The 22,947-nt window shown below is 34.2% G+C and overlaps 1 protein-coding gene across 2 annotated transcripts in view; it reads left to right on the plus strand.

Moving 5' to 3' along the window:
* The window catches only part of LOC129236805 (1-phosphatidylinositol 4,5-bisphosphate phosphodiesterase), a 186,044-nt gene that overhangs the window by 154,812 nt on the left and 8,285 nt on the right, over positions 1 to 22,947 (plus strand). The window contains exons 6-10 of one of the 2 annotated variants that reach the window (XM_054871043.1): positions 1,501 to 1,647; positions 13,837 to 13,916; positions 21,222 to 21,458; positions 21,813 to 21,979; positions 22,064 to 22,274. In XM_054871043.1, the coding sequence (XP_054727018.1) occupies positions 1,501 to 1,647; positions 13,837 to 13,916; positions 21,222 to 21,458; positions 21,813 to 21,979; positions 22,064 to 22,274 (842 nt within the window). Of the gene's footprint in view, positions 1 to 1,500; positions 1,648 to 13,836; positions 13,917 to 14,429; positions 14,510 to 21,221; positions 21,459 to 21,812; positions 21,980 to 22,063; positions 22,275 to 22,947 lie in introns of both variants that reach the window. The other variant, XM_054871041.1, reaches the window with a different exon arrangement.

The following is a 22,947-nucleotide window of genomic DNA, read 5'->3' on the forward strand; positions in this document are numbered from 1 at the left end:
TATTTTTTCAGTTTTTTTTCTTTCTTACCAGATATTCGATACATTTTTTTATCAGCTGCTTCTTTCTTAAAAGGTTCTAGGTTTTCATTTATTTAGAATCTGTTCTCGTCATCTTTGATTAGCTTTTGGACATTTCCTCTCAGGTATAAAGTCCCTTATTTATTCTGTTTTTTCTATATTGCCAGATACTCGACAAAATTTTTTATCAGACTATTTTTTCTCAGAAGGTTCTTACATTTCATTCATTTAAGATCTCCTCTCATAATCAGTAAATTTATACAGTTTTTTCTTTCTTATTAGATATTCGATATATTTTTCTGTCTTCCTTTTTTCTCAAAAGGGTCTAAGATTTTATTCACTGGGATCTACTCTCGTCATCTCTGCATTTGTATGGCATTTGTATTTGGCATTTTTATCTCAGTTTTAAGTCTTTATTTGTTAATTTTTTTCTTTCTTGTCAGATATTTGATACATTTTTTTCTTAGCCCCTCTTTTCTTGGAAAATTACTGGGTTTCATTTATTTAGAATCTGCTCTCGTCATCTCTGTTTAGTAGTTGGTCACTTCCTCTCTGCTTTAAGGCCCCTTATTTTTTCTTTCTTGCCAGATTTTCGCAACATTTTTTTCTCCCATCCAATCATAAATTATAATAGTTTACAACTACTTCTTCTCTCGTTCAACATGCAAATTTTCATGTACATATATTTTCAAATATTCATAGCTTCTTCCTACAGCCGCACTACTATTCTCATATTTTCGATTACTTTGAACAATTCAAAACTGAGTGAGAAACTTTTACCAACTCGTTGACTCATTTTCACACACACACACATCCATATACGCCATCTACATAAATTCGGTTATGGCCATTAGTCAGCCAAAGCAGCGATGCATTTAAAAGTAGTGAGGAACTGTAAAAGCTGGTGTGTGCACATTAATGATGGATGAATGGATGAATGGCTGGATGTACTCGTATAGATGTAAGTGGTTCATAGAAAATATAAATATATATTTACTATATGCCCGATTTGTATGCGTACGAGCAGCTCTGAAACTCGAACGTAAAAGTAAAATATTTATTTTGCCAATAACAAATATTTGTGTGTTCGAAACGGAGAGAAAAGGCGAATACTTAAGTTATGGAATACTTGAATAAAACCAAAGACGAAATAAGGCGCTGTGGCAAAAGTAAGTTGCTTCAGGGTAAAACCGAATGGGAGTCAATGGCAAGTTAAAAGGAATGGCAGTGAGTTTCGTCTACTGCTTTGGTAAACCATTAAAATATACTTTGTGGAAGAAAAATAAACATTTTTCAGGAAATGAATATAGAGTAGTTTTTTAAGGGGCACCTTTTTGAAATAATGAGGTTTGAGCTTTGAAAATTTATCAGACTTCTTAGCAAAAGTCTTTTCTCTTCAAATTTTTTAGCTTATTTCTAATTCTTCCCTTTCATGCCTCATTCACTTGCCAACAGCCGCTAATTGTTTTCCTTTCTTTACAGGATCCAAAAATTCTCGATAAAGTGACGAAAAAGAATGGCACCGATCTGGTGGCATTAGACAAACGTTCACTGACAATATGTTCGAATACAGATTATATAAATATAACATATCATCATGTTATTTGTCCGGATGCGGCAGCGGCAAAGGTGAGTTGAGAAAAAATAATGAAAAGAAATTCAGATTAAACTATAAAGAAAAAATTTAAAAGTAAACTATGGTATGAACTTAGAAAGCGGCTTTTACGAACTGCCGACATGTGAACTTTATTTTTACAATGAAACAGTGAAAACTTTACTGACGACACTTTACAAAGGTTTGCTTGGAAGCTCCAGTTATTTTAAGCGCCGTCAATATCTATACCTTTCACTGGAGCTTTCAAACAAGTTGAAAACTTAATGAGAACTTGTAAGTCACTGAAGCTGTGTACATGAGTGTTTATGAAGTTTCCAATAGAAAATGTTGAAAATTAAGAATTAGCTTGAAATTTCAGCATATTCAAATTGAACGACCGACTTTTCACCCCTTTGCTGTCCCTTTACATACCACCTTGATTACTTGAGCCTTTTCAAACTTTCAGAAAAAATGAATCATAAAACAATCAAGGCGTAATAGTAAAGCATTTTCTAAGCAAACCCACTTAGAATTCTGTGTTTTTAGCTTCCTATTATAGTTTATGAGCGAACGATCAGTTTTTGCAAATCACAAAACTTCAAAGGTCTAAGCTGTGTATATTTCTTGTTCTCATTTATTTTAATTTCTTTACGTTAGTGAGATATGCATAAGATATTGTGAAACAATCACACAAATGTTCATAAAATTTCCAATTTTAGAACGCACAGTTGTCCCTTTGCATACGTTTTGCGAAAGCTCTGATCGGAAATAGCTAAAAATTGTGAAAGTTTTCAAGCTGTATTCAAAATATGGAAGCTGAGTTCAAAAGCAGCCTCAAGTGCCTGCATTTCACACATTTTGTCTTCTCATAACAAAGCGCGCCAGCCGTTTCTTTCTCGTGATAACCGGCGCTAGTTGGACACGCCAAGTGAAGTCAAGTCCTTCGCTACTTGATCTTTTCAACGCAGAGGACGCCTTCCTCTTCCTGTGTTACCACCAGCTGATATCGCATCGAATACTTTCAGAGCCGGAGCAATTGTATTCATTCCGGCGATATGACCCAGCTGATGAAGCCGCTAGATCTTTAATCGCTGCGCTATGTCTATGCCGTTGTAAAGCTCATACAGCTCATTCTTCCATCGCCTGCGATACTCGCCGTTCCCAAGGTGCAAAGGTCCAAAAATCTTCCACAGAATATTTTTCTGAAACACTTCAAGTCATGCCAAATCGGATATTGTCATCGTTAAAACTTCTGCGCCGTACCATAGGACGGGCAGTAATTCAGTAATCATTTATTTCGGTTGGTTGAGAAATTTTTCTGTAAACTACTAAATTTATACAGAAGAAAGCAACAACATTAAAGATGATAAAAAACGTTCTGCGGGTTGTCCCATAAATTGCTACTTGTCCGTCATTTTAAAAGCTTACAATTTTATGTTTCGTAATTCGAACCTGCAATAAAGGCTCACTTCACGAGCAACAATAATATTTTGCATCCATTTTCCTTTTTTTTTATTAAATTAAATTCATAATGCACTTGTATTGATTCTCAATGACTCACTGAACTAAAGTATTGCTGGCATATTTGAGCTCTCTTTCTTCCCTTCTACCCTAAGTGTAAATATTATCTTACAATATTTTCCTAACAAAATTCAAGCAAACTAACCAACTTTGCCTAACTGCGAAGATAAACTTTTCAACTTCAACCATCGCCAAATATTGTGCTATAGGTTTTCCCTGTAATACTCGCTCAATATTGTGCAGTTTAAAATTCTATTAAAGGCAAAAGTGCAACTTATATTATCCTACTACGGATACAAGTATCAGCAACTGGTCAGCGCGCTTTCTAACATGCACTCTTTACATGCCGCTTTCCCTGTTACTCTCACTCACACTCAAATGCTATCTATGAAAATAGGCAACTGAGTGTACTTAGCGTTCGACTAAAGCTTGAATATTTGCTAACGGGTGTTTGTAGTGTTTCAAAAGTTTTCTCACTTTCATATTTTTGTTGAAGTGAGATGTGAAAACGGGGAGAAGGTGATGTGGTGAAAAAGTGTTATGAAATGGTTAATGGGCGGAATTATGGCACTCTATTGTACTCAAAGATGTGCGAGTTGCTTTTGCGAAAGGGCTGGTTGAGTAGTAACTTTTGAAAGGAACACAAATGCATCACTGTGATGTGAAAAATAAAAGTCTGATTGAATATTTTGAAAACAAAGTTGTTAGATATCAGGCTTTTAGCTTTGAAGATTGCGTTTTTGGGTAGCAGTAAATTTTTAGTATTGAGAAGAGAGAAAGACCGCATTAAAATATGAGGGCTGAAAAAGACTGGGACTTTGTTTGAAACAGAAGTTCTGAGCTTTCGACAATTGAGATTTTTGCTGCAAAAATTCTTATTAGGTTTGAAATAAATGTTTTCTTCTACTCTGGAGAGGCTAATTTATTGTTAGGGGGAGAAATTAAAATATTATTTAATTGAAAAAAGGCAACGCTGTTTAAAGTACTGGAAATTGCATTGTAAGATATTTGGTTTACTGCGGTTTACTGCTTTGAAACTTGTGCTTAGGGTTAAAAAGTAGGTACTGAGAAGAAAGCACTCCACATTTGAAGAAAACAAGAAGGAAAGTGCAACTATATGAAGGGCTTTCTTCCATATGAAGAGCTTTCGAACATCTGCTGCTTTCATTTCAATTTCATTCTCAATTGAATTTTTAAGCTTAAGAGTATAGAATATTTTCGGTTTGACCTATGTGGCAATAAAAATTAAGCTATTGAGCCACAAACTGCTTTAACGATGATGACAACAGTTATTAGCACGCACGCATAGACACAGACGCATGTTTGTATATGGGACCAATTTCCTTGTGTATCATCTTTCGCTTCTACGCTCGTTCGGCTCAAATTGAAATCAAAGTCTTTGGCGCTATTTGGTCGTACGATCGGCGTTGCTAAACTTACAGCCATAAATTCAATGGGATGCATAGGTGCAACTGATGTCCCTGATGCAACATAGTTATATATGTGTGTACGTATTCACACACTCACAATTTCCATGCAGCGCGTTCCTGATCTGCCTTTGTGAAACTAGCATGCAATGCTAGCAGGCATTGTCTACCGCATAAGGTAGAAGAAGAAGAAGAGCACTATGTGACATGCAATGCAATGCCCTAAAAACATCTTGCTAAGCACGCATACACACACACACTTGTGCTTTATTGTACAAGCATAGACATGCATTCGTATGTAGTTTCCAAATATGCGTGTATGTTTGGATATTTTTGCTATTTGTTTGCTTTCATGGGTGGTTTTGCTTAGCTAAATGACTTTTTAGAATTTTTAATTAAAATTGTAGCTTGTCCAAAAATCACATTAAATGCAACAGTTGTTGCCAAAAACAAAAAGAAAATAATTGGAAACATTCTGAAGCATAAAAGTAGGGCACTCAAAGACCGACGTTTGGTGTGGAGAAAGTGAGAAAAGGAAAGTTTGTAGAGGGAAGGGAAAATAGAATTAGAATTGCAGTAAAATGGAATTTTGAAATATTGCAAAGGGAGTAAAAAAATTAAAAGCCTTTAAGTCCGCTATGGGTAAATCAATGCAGGATTACTGGTGAAAAAGAAAGAAAGAATGGGAAGCATTTTTTTGTTTTCAATATTTACTATCAAAATAAGATTAGGGGTCATTTTTCTAACTTCTAGCTAATGCGAACATTTCGATTTTTTTAAGGGGTTACATGGGTTTCGTCGGGTAAAAACAGCCCTATTTTAATTTTTTTTTTTCTATGCAAAAAATTATTTATTTAATTCAAACTTTTTTCTGTCTTATAGATACATATTTGAAGAATAATTTCTGAAATTTTCAAAAAAAAATTAAAACTCCTCCATTGTGACGTCATTTTCGATGACCCCTCGAAAAAAAGATGCGTTCGCGTTGTCAGCATAACTCTTGACAGGCTCATCAAAAATGAAAAAACAAAAATAAGTGCTTTAGTTAAGACCATAAACTCGCGCTTGAACGAAGGAAAGAAAAAAAATTAAAAAGTGGAATTTTGGCAGACAATTTTGCAAAAAAATGAGAATTTCGGTCAAATTTGCTTGATATTTTGTTTTTTTTTAAATAGTTTTAATTGAAAAAAAAAAACAAAATCCTTCGTTCAAGCACGAGTAAATTGTATTTCGAACACCTGTGTAAAATTTCATCAAAATCGGTTGAGTATATTAGTTTTCGAGAACATTTGACAACCGACTTTGAAAACACGGTTCCGAGAAAAACACGTTTAAAGTTTTGAGTAACAATAAAAGTGGCTTGGAGCGCACACATTCCAAAGGCTGTATCTCCGAATTTATTATTCGGATCGACTTGAAAATTTAGGATAATATTCCTGAGGAGTTGTAGAAATTTATAAGCAAAAAACAAAGAAATCGATTTTTTGAAGCAACGAAACCCATGTAACCCCTTAATATTTCGTAAAATATTCATCTGAGGAAATAAGGAAAGCTCTCAAAATCAGTTTTTAAATAGTTTAAACTACAAAAAAGAACTATAAAGTGCTATTTTTGCTTTATTTTTGAATTCAAAAATTAAATGAAAGGCAAATAAAAGAAAAATTAGAGAACACAAACAAGTATTGTCAAGAGTCTTGCATTAACGAAGGGTCTTGCATAAATAATAAATATTATTATTATTATTTATAAGGAAAAATATATAGATATTAAACCTAATTGCATATAAGAGTGCTAGCTACAATGGCCATCGACTCCGAATACATAAATAAGTTCTTAGTATTAAAATTATATTAAATTACGCAAGTTACATTCTACTAAAAAATTTAAAATTCTCAAAATATTTACATAGGATGGTGTTCTTAGCAATTTTAGATACTGATTAGTAATTAAATGTTTTTGCCTAATACTCTCTAAAACCGAACAAGTGTTGAATATATGATGGACGGACATAATATTGCTGCAAAAAGCGCATGTTGGTTTTGGACTTCCAGTGAGACGATGCTGGTGAGTTATTTGCGTATGCCCGATCCTTAGACGTGTGAAAATGGTTGCTTGTAGACGAGTGATATTGCTGGGGTAGAGAAGTTTATCACGAGTCGGGTTAAGGTTGGAGTATCGATGTTGGTAATTTTCCCATTCTGTGAGTCGCTTTTGGGGAGTGTTGACGTAACATTTTCTTTAGGTCATTATAATCGTTTGTCTCATACTGAAAGGTAGGTACTAATCCAAAGTATTTCGAGGCACTATCAGCTTGTTCATTCCCAGAAATGCCGACATGGCCAGGTACCCAAAGCAAAGCAATTTTTTTCCTATATTTAATGCAAAGGCATTTAAGCAGGAAAAACTATCGGAACATATAACGAATTTGCCCTTTAGATGAATGACATGTTCTAGAGCTTTTTGGATAGCAAAAGCCTCGGCAGTAAATACAGATCTATGTGGAGGAAGCGTACCACCTCTGATGGTACTGCCGTTCGATGAGGTAACTGCAAAGGCAGTGTTTGTTGCTTTAGAGCCGTCAGTAAAAATAGTTACAAAGTTTTCTTGTTTGTAGTTATTGACGATTTCCAAAAAACCTTGTAAGAAACTTTCATTACTGGTGTTGGATTTATTTAAAGCATGGAGAGATGTATCAATTTTGAATTCACTTATCAGCCACTCGAGCTCCATATTGATTTTATGACATTTAGGCGGTATATTTATATCAAAAAACTTGCAGTAGCGTACACAGCGTCGAAGTGTAGACTTAAATTTATAGTTTCTTCTGTGTTTAGAAGCGCTAATTACGATTTTATGGAGACTAGAGTTCGGCGAATATAGTAGTTTGGGTATCAGTTGGATCGTTGTGTCGTGTATCCTTTCCCTTAATGAAGGTAAACCAGTTTCGCCCAAAATGCATTTCACGGGTGATGTTGGGAATGCGTTTATGCAACGTCTAATCGCATCACGATATATAGGTTCTAATTGTTTGATATTTGTGTTTGCACACCAGCCAAAAATTGGAAGCCCATAGTCGATCTTGGAGAGTATAATAGCTTTTGTGATGTTTGTGAGAGTATTGGGATGTATAAAAGATCTTTTATTACATAAATACTTAATAATGTTTAGTCTCTTGCAGAGGCGTTTTCTAAAGCTAGTACATTGGTACTTAAAACTAAGCTTATACATAAAATCTTTAAGTTACTGACAGATTCAATTATGGTATTATCAAAAACCAGTTGAGGATATATACATTTTTTCTTTTTGCAAACATGTAATATTTTGCATTTTGGTATGGGGATGGATGCCCCAGTTTTTACTCCTCATTTTTTAAACTCTGTAAGTATTTTATGGAAGGTTTCTATAACCGCTTGTAAATCTTTCACACTAGTATAAACAATAGCATCATCCGCATACAGTGTGAGTTGGATGCTTTTAATATTTAAGCAAATATCCGTGAGTTTGTCGAAAGCAATAATAAATAAAACTACTGATAGAGGAGAGCCTTGGGGTATACCATTTTGAAGAGGGAATGTATTCGAAAAAACGTTATTTACGCGGACTCGAAACTGTCGATGAGTCATAAAAGCTTTAGCTATTTTCAAAGCTTTCGGACCAATCTTCCATGATGCAAGTTGGCTTAAAACTGCATGCACTCCTATGCGATCAAAAGCTTTCTCGAAATCAATAGCCAGAATTGTGGCATGGTTTTTAGTGGCAAGACACGGGTGTTGGAGTTGAATAAGCGAGTCCATTGTACTATGCTTATTCTTAAAGGCGGTTTGGTTATGTTTGATAAGATTATTTTTTGTTACAAACCACATCAGCCGTTTAGCAATAAATCTTTCAAACGCTTTGCTAAGACAAGAAAGCAAAGAAATGGGTATGTAGGACGAAGGCAAGCTTGTAGGTTTACTTGGTTTGATGATAGGGATAATAGTGGCTACACGCCAAAGATGTGGATATGAACTTTTGGAGAAGATAATATTATAAAGAGAAAGTAACCTATTTTTGCTGCTACCGGCAAATTAGAGAGCATTGGATACGATATACGATCCATGCCAGGAGTCTTGCCTTTGGCATGTTTAAGTGCTGCTTCCAATTCACAAAACTCTATTTGGTTTTCCAAATATTTTGCTGACTGCGACAAATTTTCCGGGTTGTAAGGCATGGAATATTCTTTCTCTGTGATGTATTCGTGAGAAAAATTATTATCCTTAGAAAGTTCAAACCAAAAATTGGCGAAGGTGCTTGCTATATCTTCGGAGTTTGTGAGCAGCGTATTGTTTGATTGGATAAATGTAATGGGGACACGAGGGATATCTGTGAGTCGCCTGACGGCTGACCAAATCATTTTAGGCGTAGACAACAGTGAGATTCTTGAGGTAAAAATCTCGAAACTTTTCCGCTTAGCAATTTTAGCCGATCTTTTGAAAATAGCATTTGATTTTTTATAGGACATTAGATTAGTATTTGACTTGTTTCTTTTGAAAACTTTCCACTGCTCAATTTTTTGAGATCGAAGTCGTTTTAGGTTTTGGTTCCACCAGATAGGTGCATTATTATACACCTTTTGTTTGCTTGGGGAATGGATTTATTTGCTGCAGAGCGTATTAGCTTTGTAATAATGGAAGTTTCCTGGTTAATATTTTGTACAGGTAAGTTATTCAAGTTATTTGTTATTTCTGATTGAAATTTATCCCACTTGGCGAAGTCGGTTTTGAACTTCGGGAGGGGGTTATATTTTACTGTATGGATATTGGTTTGAACAGTTATCGAAGTAGGAAAGTGGTCGCTTCCTTAGAGGTCAGAGTATACTTTCCATTCAATTCTAGGTGAAATTTGTGGAGAGGATAGTGTAATATCTACGTTTGTAAAGGAAGAGTGTATTGAAAAGTGGGTTGGCGAACCATTACTAAGTATGGTCAAATTATGATTTACTATGAAATTTTCAATTGTTTTACGGGCGCCTCAATGTGGGCTCCACGCATTGAAATCTCCTGCACAAGAGAGGTGCAGGTAGTTAGAGAAATAAATCTCTAAGCTCAGTTTCGTTGAAAACTTGCGAAGGTGGAATATATGTATTTGCTATACATAGTGTATAATTTAATTTTAATTTCAAAGCTATTGTAGATAAGGGAGATGTTACATTTATGGTATAATCTCGTGAGGAATGGACCTTTTTAAGAGTATACCGACACCTTGTTTGTTGGTTATGACTCTCTTCAAATTAGAAAAATAACCAATATATTGCTTCGGATAGGAAAAATTACAGTTGGGTGAGGTAGGAATGTGTGTCTCTTGAATACAGATTACATATGGAGTATTCTCTTTGATAAGCAATTGAAGCTCGTGATAATTATTGGCATACCCGTTTATGTTCCACTGAACTATTTTTAACAACATTATATAATAAAAGAGAAGCAGATGTAGATATGTATTCAAATTTTATTATGTATGTATGTATACCTATGAGGTTTGGATATTTGTTATATTTCGTCTTCTGTCGTAATTCTATTTTGAGTAGCGAAGAGTACTTGCGAAAGATTAGGGAGAGGATCATAAAGAGTTTGGAACTGTGAAGGATGAGAGAAAAAGTTGATTTGTGGTAAATTTGGCGTCAATTTCGTTAAGCTTTGTAGAATTATATGCGATATTAGAGCTTGGGGAGTAAGAAGGGAACTTGAATTTATTAGTATTTATTGCTGAGGGAACATTTATGAGTGAGGAGGGATTTGTTGTTGGGGAGTTTGCAAAGTTAGTACGATCAGTAAGAGAGGAAATGTTAGAAGAGTTAATGGAATTTTCAGTTGTTTTTGCTAAGTTATTAGATGTGTTGTATGTAGTGTCTTTGTTATTGTTATTTTGAGTTAGAATGAAGGCAGCATTATTGCCGTTATTTGAAACCGTTGATATTGTATTTTTATTGCTTTCATTTGAATTGAAAGCTATGGCTGCATATGAGCTATTAGGAGAATTTATAATGGTTTGCTGTTGTTTATGAAGTTTGATGGACTCGCGCATTGAAAATTTATTTATAGTTTTAATTTTTACGATTTCTTTAGCCTGTACGAATTTAGTACATTCTTTGGAGGAGGAGGGATGTTCTTGGGAACAATTAGCACAAAAAGTGCGACTACAATCAGATGGTGAATGGGGGGGAAGGGCGCAATTAACGCAAAGGGGAGTACGATTACAAAGTTTCGTTGTGTGCCCTAAAAGTTGGCACGATTTGCGGCGCATGGGGAGTGGAATATATTGCCGAACTAACACTTTGCACCAAGCAATGTCAATTTTACTGGGCAAATTATATAGATTGAAAGTTAGCAATAGAACTCCGGAGGGGCGAAAATTTCCCTCTATTTTTTTTGGAATTTATAGGCTGCTACAACTCCTTAAGAACTAAGTTCACTAACGATTTCGTCTTCCGGGACGTTATTTAGAAATGGAGCGAATAATGTGCCTTTCACGTGGTTGAGTGATTCGTGTAGGGTTGCAGATATGGCACATATATTTCCTAGTTGCTTTACATTTCTGAATTTTTCGGCGATTGTACTACTTTCTACTAGAAGGAGTAATTTTCCATCTCGTAGAGAGGATATGGAGTGAACTTGGCTGCTAATTTGCTGAAGAGCACGATGTATGGCAAAATATGAAAAGGAAGAAAGGGGTTTAGATGAATAAATAATCCACAAAACTTGTTTGTATTAACAGGGAATTTTGGAATTTTATTCAATTTATCTCTCTTAAGTTGTAAATAAGTACGAAAATTTTACATTTAGATTTTATTTGTATTGCCATGAAACAATTACAAATATCAGTGACTAAAAATTGAAATACGTAATAAAATATAAATAAAAATAAAATTAAAAATACAAATACAAATAAATTAAAATTAAAATTAAAATAAAATTACAATTAAAATTCAAATTAAAGTTAAGAGTAAAAATAAAAAGGAAAATCCTATCTAAATTATAAGTACAATTTAAAGCACAATTAAAGCTAAGTCAAATTGAAAATTCAAAGTAAAATTGAATTTCAGATTAAACTTATAATAAAACTAAATTTAAACTTAAATCAAAAATTAAAAAGGACATTGAAACTAAAGCTTTAAAATTCTAAAATCAAACTAAATTAAATAAACAAATATATATTGAGACTAAAATTTATATTAAAAATATAAATAAAATTAAAATTAAAGAACTTAAAATTAAAATAAGAACTAAATTTTATTTAACAATAAACCGATTTTTTTCCAAATTAAAATTAAAAAAAAATTAAAAACTAGTTTCCCTAAAATCAAAATTTAAAGTAGAATTCAAGAAAAACAAAACGAACAGAAATCAAAATTAAAATTTAAGTTTCTAAAATCCAAATTAAACTGACTTTAAAATTGCTATGAGAGTAAAATTAAAATTTTCATTAAACATATAAATAAAATAAAATCAAAGTTAAAATTAATATTAAAATTAAAACTGAATTTAAAACCAAAACCAAAATTTAAATTTAAATCAGAACAAAATTAAAATAAAAATTATTTTTTAATATTAATATTAAAAATAAAATCAAAACTAAAACTTAATTTAAAATTAAAGTCAAGATTGAATTTGAGATTAAAATTAAAATTAAATTTAAAAAGTCAAAGCTAAAATTGTATTACAAATTAAAAATTAAACTAATAGCCGAATGGGTTGGTGCGTGATTACCATGCGGAATTCACAGAGAAATCGTTGGTTCGAATCTCGGTGAAAGCAAAATTAATAAAAACGTTTTTCTAATAGCGGTCGCCCCTCGGCAGGCAATGGCAAACCTCCGAGTGTATTTCTGCCATGAAAAAACTCCTCATAAAAATATCTGCCGTTCGGAGTCGGCTTGAAATTGTAGGTCCCTCCATTTGTGGAACAACATCAACACGCACACCAAAAATAGGAGGAGGAGCTCGGCCAAACACCCAAAAAAGGGTGTATGTGCCAATTATATATATAATATTTTTATATATTTAAGTGAATATTTATTTTAAATTTAGGTAGAAATAAAATTAAACTTAAAATTAACATTAAAAATAATATTGAAATTAAAAGTACAATAAAATTTCATATTAAAACTAAAACTTAAGTCAAAACTAAAATTAAACTTTCAAGAGTGAAACTAAACTTTCCGAAGTGAAATTGACTTAAAATTATTATTGAAAATATTATTAAAATTATAAGTAAAATTTAAGTAGAAATTTTTAACTAAAATTAGAATTAAAATGCTATTAAAAATAAATTATTTTTAAAATTTAAATTTATTAATATTAAATTAAATTTAATACGTATTTAAATATGTAAAAATATTATTTAAATATAAATAATTAAGTATTATTATAAATATAAATTTAAATATTAAAATTAATTTTTTATTCTTAGAAAAAATTTAAAATTAATTTTAATATTTACTTAAATGTATAAAAATATTATATATATAATTGGCACGTACACCCTTTTTTGGGTGTTTGGCCGAGCTCCTCCTCCTATTTGTGGTGTGCGTGTTGATGTTGTTCCACAAATGGAGGGACCTACAGTTTCAAGCCGACTCCGAACGGCAGAAATTTTTATGAGGAGTTTTTTCATGGCAGAAATACACTCGGAGGTTTGCCATTGTCTGCCGAGGGGCGACCGCCATTAGAAAAATATTATTATTTTGCTTTCACCGAGATTCGAACCAACGTTATATCTATGAATTCCGAATGGTAATCACGCACCAACCCATTCGGCTACGGCGGCCGCCATATAAATATATAAAAATATATCTTTAATATAAAATTAATATTCAAACTACTTTTTTTTATTCTCAATAAATGGTAAAATTAATTTTAATTTTTACTATATGTAATTTTTTTTAACAAAAATATTATCTTAATACATAAAATTAAATATTATTAAATATTCTTTTTAAAGTAAAAATGAACGTTAAAATTTATATCAAAATTTAAAATAAAATAAAACATTTAAATACTAAAATAATTTTAATTTTTAATAAATACACTTTTTTAACAAAAACTTTATTTTAAAACATAAAACTAAATATTAAAATTCATTCTAAAGTAAAATATGAAAACCAAAATTTATATCAAAATTTAAAATAAAATTAAAACAGAAATTAAAATCAAATCAGAACTTTTAAAGCACATTAAAATCAAAATCAAAATCAAAAACGAAGTACTCCTAAGTTCACCTCATCTGTCTTCCATTTTAGATCTGGTTGGATGGCATACGAAAAATCACACATAATGTTAAAGCGAATAATATTTGTCCGATGATGTGTTTGAAAAAACAGTAAGTCTCAAAGGAAGCAATTATTTTAACCATTTTTACAAATACAAGCATGAAATTAAATTTGTTTGTGTTAAAAATGCATGAGCAGCACTTTTCAATGATTTTTGTTAGCACTAAAAATTTACTTCTTCGCTTTTATTTTGTGCTGTTCTAAAAAATGTTGTGTCTCAAAATTTCTTACTATAAATCCTACCTGTTCCTGTGTCGTCTTTTTATAAATAAAAACGCTTTATTGTTCCTATCTACTCACATACTCAGAGAATGTATGTTCTGCACTTCATGTTATCTCTTTCGTACACCTTATTTTTACTATGTATTACGTGTTTGTCTCTTTCCATTATTTTTATATTTTTAAAAATGCATTATATTCTCTTATTCGGTCGGTTTCATGTTTCTTTACCCATTCAATTAACTTATTTTCTTCGAATTTCTTTTACTTTGCATGTCTGCACACTTTTTTCGCACACTTTAAATAAAAAAATTTCATAAATTACAACAAAAAAATTAAATCAGCGCTGGCAAGAAGGGTTACGTTATATAACCCACAATAATAAGGCTACTAATGTGTGCCCGAGAACAAATCTCATGAAACAGTAAGTACAAAAAGTAGTGAAGCCAGACAACCACAGATATTTACAATAGAATTCAACGAAATTTTTGATAAAGTATGGGACATGAGGTAAGTACGCGCAAATTAAATTGAGGATTTACCAAAAAATGTGATATATTTTTTAATGATAAGCGAGGCGTTCGATAGCAGCTGGCAATGCCTTTTATTAAAATTTTCAGAGTCCTTTTAGCCCACCCACGTAACTTTATGCTTCTTGGAACTTTGAAGATTATAAAGTACAACGGCACAAATTCGCTACTGCTTAAGAAGCGCTAATCCTAAGCTGGCAGTACCTATGAGCGACTATTTCTATGCTTCTCTCAACAAAGTATTTTCCGCCTATCTTCTGTAATCTTTTGAGATTTCGATTTTAACGTCATTCACCCTCGGTTTCCCGTCATACGCTACCTAAAATATTAACGATAGAGAGTAACAAATACTTGAGGAAAACCAAATAGTTGCAGCTGCGCAAATCCACATTATAAACTGAGAAAGAAAACAAGCACCACTCGCATTATAGGGGGAGCATGTCAAGGGCCGCTTTGTACGAGTAATTGTTTTTTATGTTTTTTTTTGTCTTCTTTTTCGCCTTTGTATGACTTGTGTCAACAAGTTGCAGTGCATGTGGGAATTGCATTTTTCAAAATGTGGATTAAATCAGAATAAATAGCATGAAATGCATGCAGATGAAGGAATCGGATTAAAAAAAGGTGTATCCTATATGTACATAAATAAAAAAAATAAAGAGTTAGTACGAGAGTCGTTTGAAAAGTACATGCAAAGTCAGTGAGATGGCACTACTGGCACGTATCGGGGTTATGTTTAGTTAGTAGCATCTCTCGACAGAACACACGCCAAGTTTCAGCCAGATCGGTATATTTCTTTGTGTTTGGCATTCGTTTGAAGCGCGGAAGTCGATTGATTCTTAAAAAAGTCATTTTCTATCACGACAAGTTCTTTCATCTCACGCCTCAGCAGTTGTAGTCGCAAAACTCCTTTTCCACAAACTTGGCTCCCTCGATTTCCTGGGACTACTATTTTTTCCTCAATTTGAAGAAATGGGTGGCGGAAAAAAGATTTTATTCAAACGAGCAGATGATTGCAGAAACAAATGGCAATTTGTGAGACTAAAACAAATCCTGTTATTCAAAAGGGATCCACAAGAAAAAATAGTTAGCGTTGGACGAAGTGTATAAGTCTAAAAGAGAATAATAGTGTCGAGAAATAAAAAAAGGTTTCCCCCTGACAACTAAGTAGTTTTAAGTTTTGCACGGACTTTTCAAAAATCCCTCGTAATTCGAAGTAAGAAGGAGCTGAATGGACTGAGAAGACTAGGCACAGGGTTTTTCATTGAGAGCTTTTGAAATGTGAAATTGAATAAAACAAATCGTTCAAGCATATGCTCACATATTTTCTAAATTTGTATGCAATCGATGAGATTTTGGGTGATATTTCGAGTAAATAACGGCCACCTCGGTTCAGCCAGTCTTCAAAATTTTAGTTACCATAGTTTGATATCGGTTGCCGTTGAGAGTGAACTTTGTACCTCTTCGAAAAAATAAGACCAATGACACCACTGGATCGAAATTCACACCTAAAACTGACTCTTTTGAAGTGTAGAGAAACCTGATGGATCTTCCGGGGGGTTTTCATTCGACAGCTTTGCTTATTTGCGAAGCAACTTAATAAGAAATTAGGCGACAGTACACTTGAATACCTTTTTCATTAGGTTGTTCGGAAAGTAATTTCGTTTTTTTGTGGATATATCGAGCATCGAGGTTAAACCCAGGCCATTCAGGTGGTCATAAACAGTTGAATACGATAAATTTAACCTCTCACCGATCTCACGTGTTGTTATTCACCGGATTGCATCAACTAATGGCTTTATCGCGTCTTTATCAGCTTCAACCGGCCTTCCAGAACGTGGTACATCTTCAACATCAAAATTGCCGGATCGAAATTTTGCAAACCAGTTCTGGCTCTGGCGTATTGTCAACACATCTTCTCCATACACATCGGTTAATTTCTTTCTGGCTTGAACAGCACTTTTACCTTTTCTATAGTAAAAAAGAGAAATATGACGAAAATGCTGATTATTGCTCTTCATATTGAAAAGGGCACCGACCAAAAACTACTGCATAAATTAATTGAACTTATTCACACACAGCTATATCAGCTGTCAAAACATATAATGACAATGCAACTTAAGTGTGAAGTTAGCTGTGAAAAAATACAATTAAATCCTCTGTCGGGAAAAACCAAAATCACTTTCGGAACAACCCAATATTTTTCTACTTTTTTTTTTTATCAAGTGTCAAGGCGAAATAAGTACACCTGTCAAATTTGAAAATTGCAGCCTTCCCAAGTTGGTCGCTACATACCGTAAAAATTAGAGCGCACCTACAACAGATCCCTTTGCAAGAATGTCTATGCCAAAGCACAGCTAAGCAGATGATAGACAAAATGCAACTGTCGAATGTCATATCCTTTAGCGTACCATCTGTCGGGGTGCTTTGCTGCCACACAAACTTACACAAGTTGTTTATTATCAGCAGCAGTAAAATAATAATAAAAGCAGCACTGCGCGCACAGAGATTCAAACAGTGCCCGTGACTATTCAAACAACGCGATATTTTGCATAAATAAACATTTTTCTGCTGCTGCGCAAGCGAGGCTGCTCCACGGCCGCAATTCTAAGCCAACAAGACGGCAAGGATTTGTTTTTATTGCATTAACAGTGTAATTTTTTGTTTGTATGCTTGTATTTTTTATGCGTTTGCTGTATCACAGAAAATCTCGTCGCTTCTCCATGTCTTGCCTGTGCTGCTTATTACATTGCTAGCGTATCCGCTCACAGCCTTACCGGTATCATCTCTTCGGAGCCCTTGAGCATTTTCTTGTTATTGGCAGCAACGCGTTGAGTGGCATATTTCTCCTTCAGGCCATATTGTGCACGCTTACTGAAATGATGCTCGAGTGCTTGCAGGCAATCTGCGAAAGAGTTACGCATACAACTAATAAATGACTTCTGTAGGCAGAGGGCTTGGTGAATATTTATGATTGCAGTAAAATACATAAATGCGGCGTGCGTAATGAGGTGTAGACGATGATGGTGTGAGGCAACGAGTGTGAGAGTTAAGAGTGAGAGCGTAAAACTTTTTGAGAAGAAAATATTATATTAGAAAAAACATGTGCTTGCTTGAATTAGATTGATTTATTGGTTGCTTATATGCGATAGCAGTCAAAAATCGAGGTCATTGTACGTAAAGGTGATGAGAATTTTCCAAATGAAAATTAAACCGTAACGAGAAGAAAGTATTGTAATCTTTTTAATCAAAGTATTGGCACTCATTGTAGAGCGCAAAAAATATCCCAAAGATGCGTTGCGTGCCTTGGATAAGTCAGTTAATGCAATTTGCAGTATAACTAGCGACAAGAGGCCGATATTATATTTGTGGCCTATTCTCAGGAATTCTCACTCCTAACGGGTACCTCTATTAGCCGGACATTTCCCTCGAGCGCACATTTTCTTCTATACCAAATCTTATGTATCGGAAGAAGTTATCGTCTTTTGAGTGGGCACTTCTCTTGGACGGGCAGAAGACAAAGGAGGTCTTACTGTATTTGATTGGTTAGGCACATTTGTTTGTCCAAGAGAGGCCCCACTCGAATGGGAATTCAAAATACGTCCCTTGTGATACCTTTTCAAGTATAAAAGGGAGAAAGACAGGAAAGTTAGAATGGGGATGAAGATAACGTGCGTTTGAAGGTTATGAAGAAATCCAAATAGCGACTAATTAGGATTGTATTAACCGCTTCATACTACTGATAAAATTCATCAAGTGAGAGGCCAAAAACAAACTTTTTTATGCACTGAGATAAATTTGTCAAGGAATAAAGAATAAGAAGTTTTTTCGCCAATAACAACAAACACAGTGGTATTGATCTGAAACTGAGGAAAGGATCATGCGCTGCGTCAAGTAGAAAAAAATTTAGGTAGTTAAGACTGCCGTTAAACCAGATTGAGTTTTTGGCTGAGCTAATCATCCCATAGAGCGAAACTGTGTTTATATTATCCAAGTTCTAGTGGGAGCAGTTCTCCGGAGACTCGAAATTGGAGGACTCGCACAGGATGAATTTAATGTACTCTACCTTCCTTCTACTCCACAGATCCTGCAGAAATCGTTACTCTACACCAAACGCTCATATGACCTGTAGTCCAGTTGTCGTTCATTAGAAATCGTTTATTCGTTTTGAGAATTCTAATTGCTCTCTTAGCGCATTACACTGCAAGTATTCTGTTTAAATTACCTGCAGTAAGTCGGTACTTTAGCTTTCTTCTAAATTTGTGAAAGCAAGAAACCCTGCACTGCTTATAGCTTAAACCCCAAGTCCTGTCTCAAGCAGTTTTCTCGTGCACTCGCGACAGTTGGATGACGTGCTGTCGAAGAGATTTTAGAGATTTTGCACATGGAAAATTACCCAACTAACAACTACTGAACGACACATTTTTTGTGCAAAACGAGCATTTACATTTACCTGAAGATCTTGTTTCCCCTTTTTGTTATTTTCCACCACTTTGACAACCATTTAACCTAATTTCCGTTTACTATTTGTCCTGCCATTTCAACCGACTGTAAGTAAATAAAAGCTACATAAGCGCGTATGTGTTAACCTATTCATATGGAAAAAGTTAACCAGCAGGAAATAGCAGACATTCACCCACGTACATACATACACAAAACTACATGCAGCTGAAATATGTGCCTCGCTACTTTGCCCCTCGCTCTGTTGTTTAGAAACGTGCACAATTTGTTGTGCCACAGGAAATTGACCAGTACATGCAACCATTTCTTACTTGTGTCAGTATGTGTGGCCAACACAGCAATTTGTTTGAGTAGTCAATAAATTATAAACTAATTATTTGCAATTACTTGTGTAAGCGGCGAGGAGCGCAGGGAAGTCTTTAAAATTAAGTTCAATGGAAACGGTACAAATGAATGAAATAATGAAATGGTTTGCATTGCCAAGCATTCCATTGCTTAGACCAGCTGAAGAGAGAAATCGATTGTGGTGAATGGAAGAAACGTATTTCTTAAATTCTTTTTTATGCAAACTTAGCGCCAAAGTTCAGCTCAGATTTTTACAAACAGCTATGTTTAGTTTGGGGTGAAGCGAGCGCTTTTTACTGGGACAGGTAATGTAATCTGCTCAAAATCCTTTGCCCCATTTTCGATCACGTATGTAGTTGAGAGCACTTCCACGTAATACTAAATTCTTCATCGTGCCTTTTCATGCTTAAGAGATTTTTATACAATAGAGATATAAATGAATGGATGAGTCAAAGCATTCAATACCTTCTTCTTTATTAGTTTGAGGTAAGTCTTTTGAAGTGCACGCACCAAAACTCTTTAAACGCAGAGGAGGTTATATCAGGAATGTGTTCGATAGCAATAAATGATTTCACAAATCGCAAGTAGAGGACGTAGGATCCAAAAAAAAGTTATTATATTATAGTTTTAAGTGATAGGTAATAAAGCGAGTAGATAAAAGGCCTAGTTCCAATATGAACAGAGAATAATGGGGTTGAGATTAAGCGCCAATTTGTGAAAGTAAAAGAAGCCTGGTTGGGTGAAGCATTGACGCTGCGAAGAAGGCAAAGAGTTATGACATTTTATGTGAGTAATGGTTTCCTCTCATACGAAATGCCTGTATGGGAAAAACAACAACAAATACACAGCCGCTTATGAGCGTTCTATTGTACTGTTGTGGTTGTAAGTGTATTATGTTAATATTAATTTTGGACGAAAATATAATAAAAACTGGAGCATTCAAGGAACTGGAAAAACATTTTTAACTTTATTTATTTTAGCATAATTTATTAAGCGTAAAAAATTTAAATGGAAAGTAAAGAATCAAAGTTTAATTACAAGTTTTTATCGGCTCTTTCACCTTACCTGTATATAGGTGACCACCACAATCAAATTTTAAAAAAGTACAGAAAAGGCTATTGTGACATCTTTAGAAAATATGTTGAACGAAAAAAATCAACTAATTCAACTGTTAAAACATTTTACGAGTTCTATAAAGAAAACTTAATATGAAAAATTTCTTGCGATATAAAAAAACATTTTATGTATGGTGGTGCGAAGCCCACTGGGAAATGCTAGTTTTTTTATAAATTTTTTTATAAACATTTTTGGTAAATTGTTTTATAAATTTCTTGTTTTTTTTTGAATAGGTTTTTTAACAAAAAACATTAAAAGAAATATTTTTAGACAAACTCGATTTAAAAACAATTCGTGAATAGTCCGTTATTTTAGGCGCACTTCTTTGCATAGTTTTTTAGAACAACTTTTGATACAAACATTTTTACGAGTATATTACATTTTTGAGCATCGGCAAGAATTTTTCGCGCCTTCCTTGCTCCCACCGCGGTAAGTACAGAAATCCTTCTGACTGGTAAGTACTTAATACCCACATATGTATGTATGTAAATATGTTTGACTCCATAAATCTGCATAACGTAATATTAAAGGCGTTTTTTCTTTATCTGCCGATACTAACTCAAATACAGGCATTTGTTCCTTTTGTGTTTTTTGTATCCACCCACTAACAAAATTTTAATGTATTTTATATATACATTTATATGTATATCGAATTCTAACCGCCCTATTACATTCATTCCCGTCTAGTTGGATGCGCTTATCTTTCTCCGTGGAAAAGGGTGGCAAGATACCCATCAAAGTGGTGGCGAAAACTTTTGCTTCTGGTAAAACAGAAAAGTTGGTGTATCAGTGCTTCAAGGAAGTCGGACTACCGGACGATAAAAGCGCCACCATGACCAAAGAAGAGTTCACATTTGACAAATTCTATGCGCTATACCACAAGGTGTGCCCACGCAATGACATCGAGGAGCTCTTCACTTCCATGTAAGTCACAGTGCAACGTAGTAAGCTGAGAATTAGGTCACGTTGGCATTTAATACACTCCACACATACACACCTATACCTACACATGTATTATCCAATATATTTCTATAAATATATATATATATTGTTTTGGCTGGTAATGTGTTGAATGTGAAAACAATATGCATGTATGTCTGTGTGTAATGAATGATGCCACGAGGCGCAGCTGGTCATCGTCGTCCAACACACTGCTGGCCGACGTCGCCTATTATTATTTTATTTACTTTCTGGTATTTTATTTGTGTAAACAATATTTGTTTTTCTACATTTTGTTTGTATTTATTTTGTTTATGTCTCCACCTACACTCCCAACAGCACCAAGGGCAAATCGGAAGTAATTTCGATGGTGCAGTTCGTACAGTTCATGAATGAAAAGCAACGTGATCCACGTATGAATGAAATTTTATATCCCCTCTATGATGAGAAACGTTGTACGGAGATCATCAACGATTACGAATTGGACGAGGAGAAGAAAAAGGCTGGTACGTTGGCTTGCCATACTGGCTTACATACATTTTTAAGAACCCTCGCAGACTTAACTGACGCTTCAACTTTTTTATGCACAGGTCAATTGTCTATGGATGGCTTTAAGCGCTATCTCATGTCCGATGAGAACGCGCCTGTATTTTTGGATCGTTTGGAAATGTATATGGAAATGGATCATCCATTGGCTCACTACTACATCAACAGCTCACATAATACTTATTTGTCGGGTCGTCAGATTGGTGGTAAAAGTTCAGTGGAAATGTATCGGCAGACACTACTGGCGGGATGTAGGTGAGTTGAGTGGAAATTTTAAGAATTTTTTTGAAAGTACATACATATATGTATGCTTACCGAGTCATACGCCGCTACATAGTTATTAGTAGTGTTAGGAATGACTCCCAATAAAACATGCAATGAGCTCCGGAAACAATGAGCACTTGACCTATAACTGTAATGGAAGTTTCGCCAGAGTTGACATAGTTATTCAGCAATCAGCCAAGCGTACCCTTCTAAAGATGACTAGGGAGAGTTTGGTAAAGCGAACATTATTTCACCAAAAATATGGATACTTACAGCTCCTCGATTGCATGATTTTCTAGAGAGATATCATAAAGTTTATCGGTTGAATAAAAGTTTAAGATTGAACTGTAAACCTCTACCCTTAAGGGGAAACTCTAGGAGTAATGCATACCTTCCACTGTTGCACCATCATCATCATATTGGCAGTATAGTCCTCTACAACATGGCCCATTGTTTTCTATATTCCGCTATCGCCCTATTTTGTGGCCTTAAAACCAATGGGAGCTAAGCTTTTCATAGCATCAACGGAGAACTCCGAGGTGAAGAGCTAAGCTACGGAAATCAAGCAGCAAACAAGCACCACACTATGGGACTAAGCCGAACAAAGCTTTTACTGAGGGGGCACAATTAGAAGGGGCTCAAACAATATGTCAACCTCCTTACA

Source organism: Anastrepha obliqua, chromosome 2 (genome assembly GCF_027943255.1).
Source record: "Anastrepha obliqua isolate idAnaObli1 chromosome 2, idAnaObli1_1.0, whole genome shotgun sequence".
NCBI lineage: Eukaryota > Metazoa > Arthropoda > Insecta > Diptera > Tephritidae > Anastrepha > Anastrepha obliqua.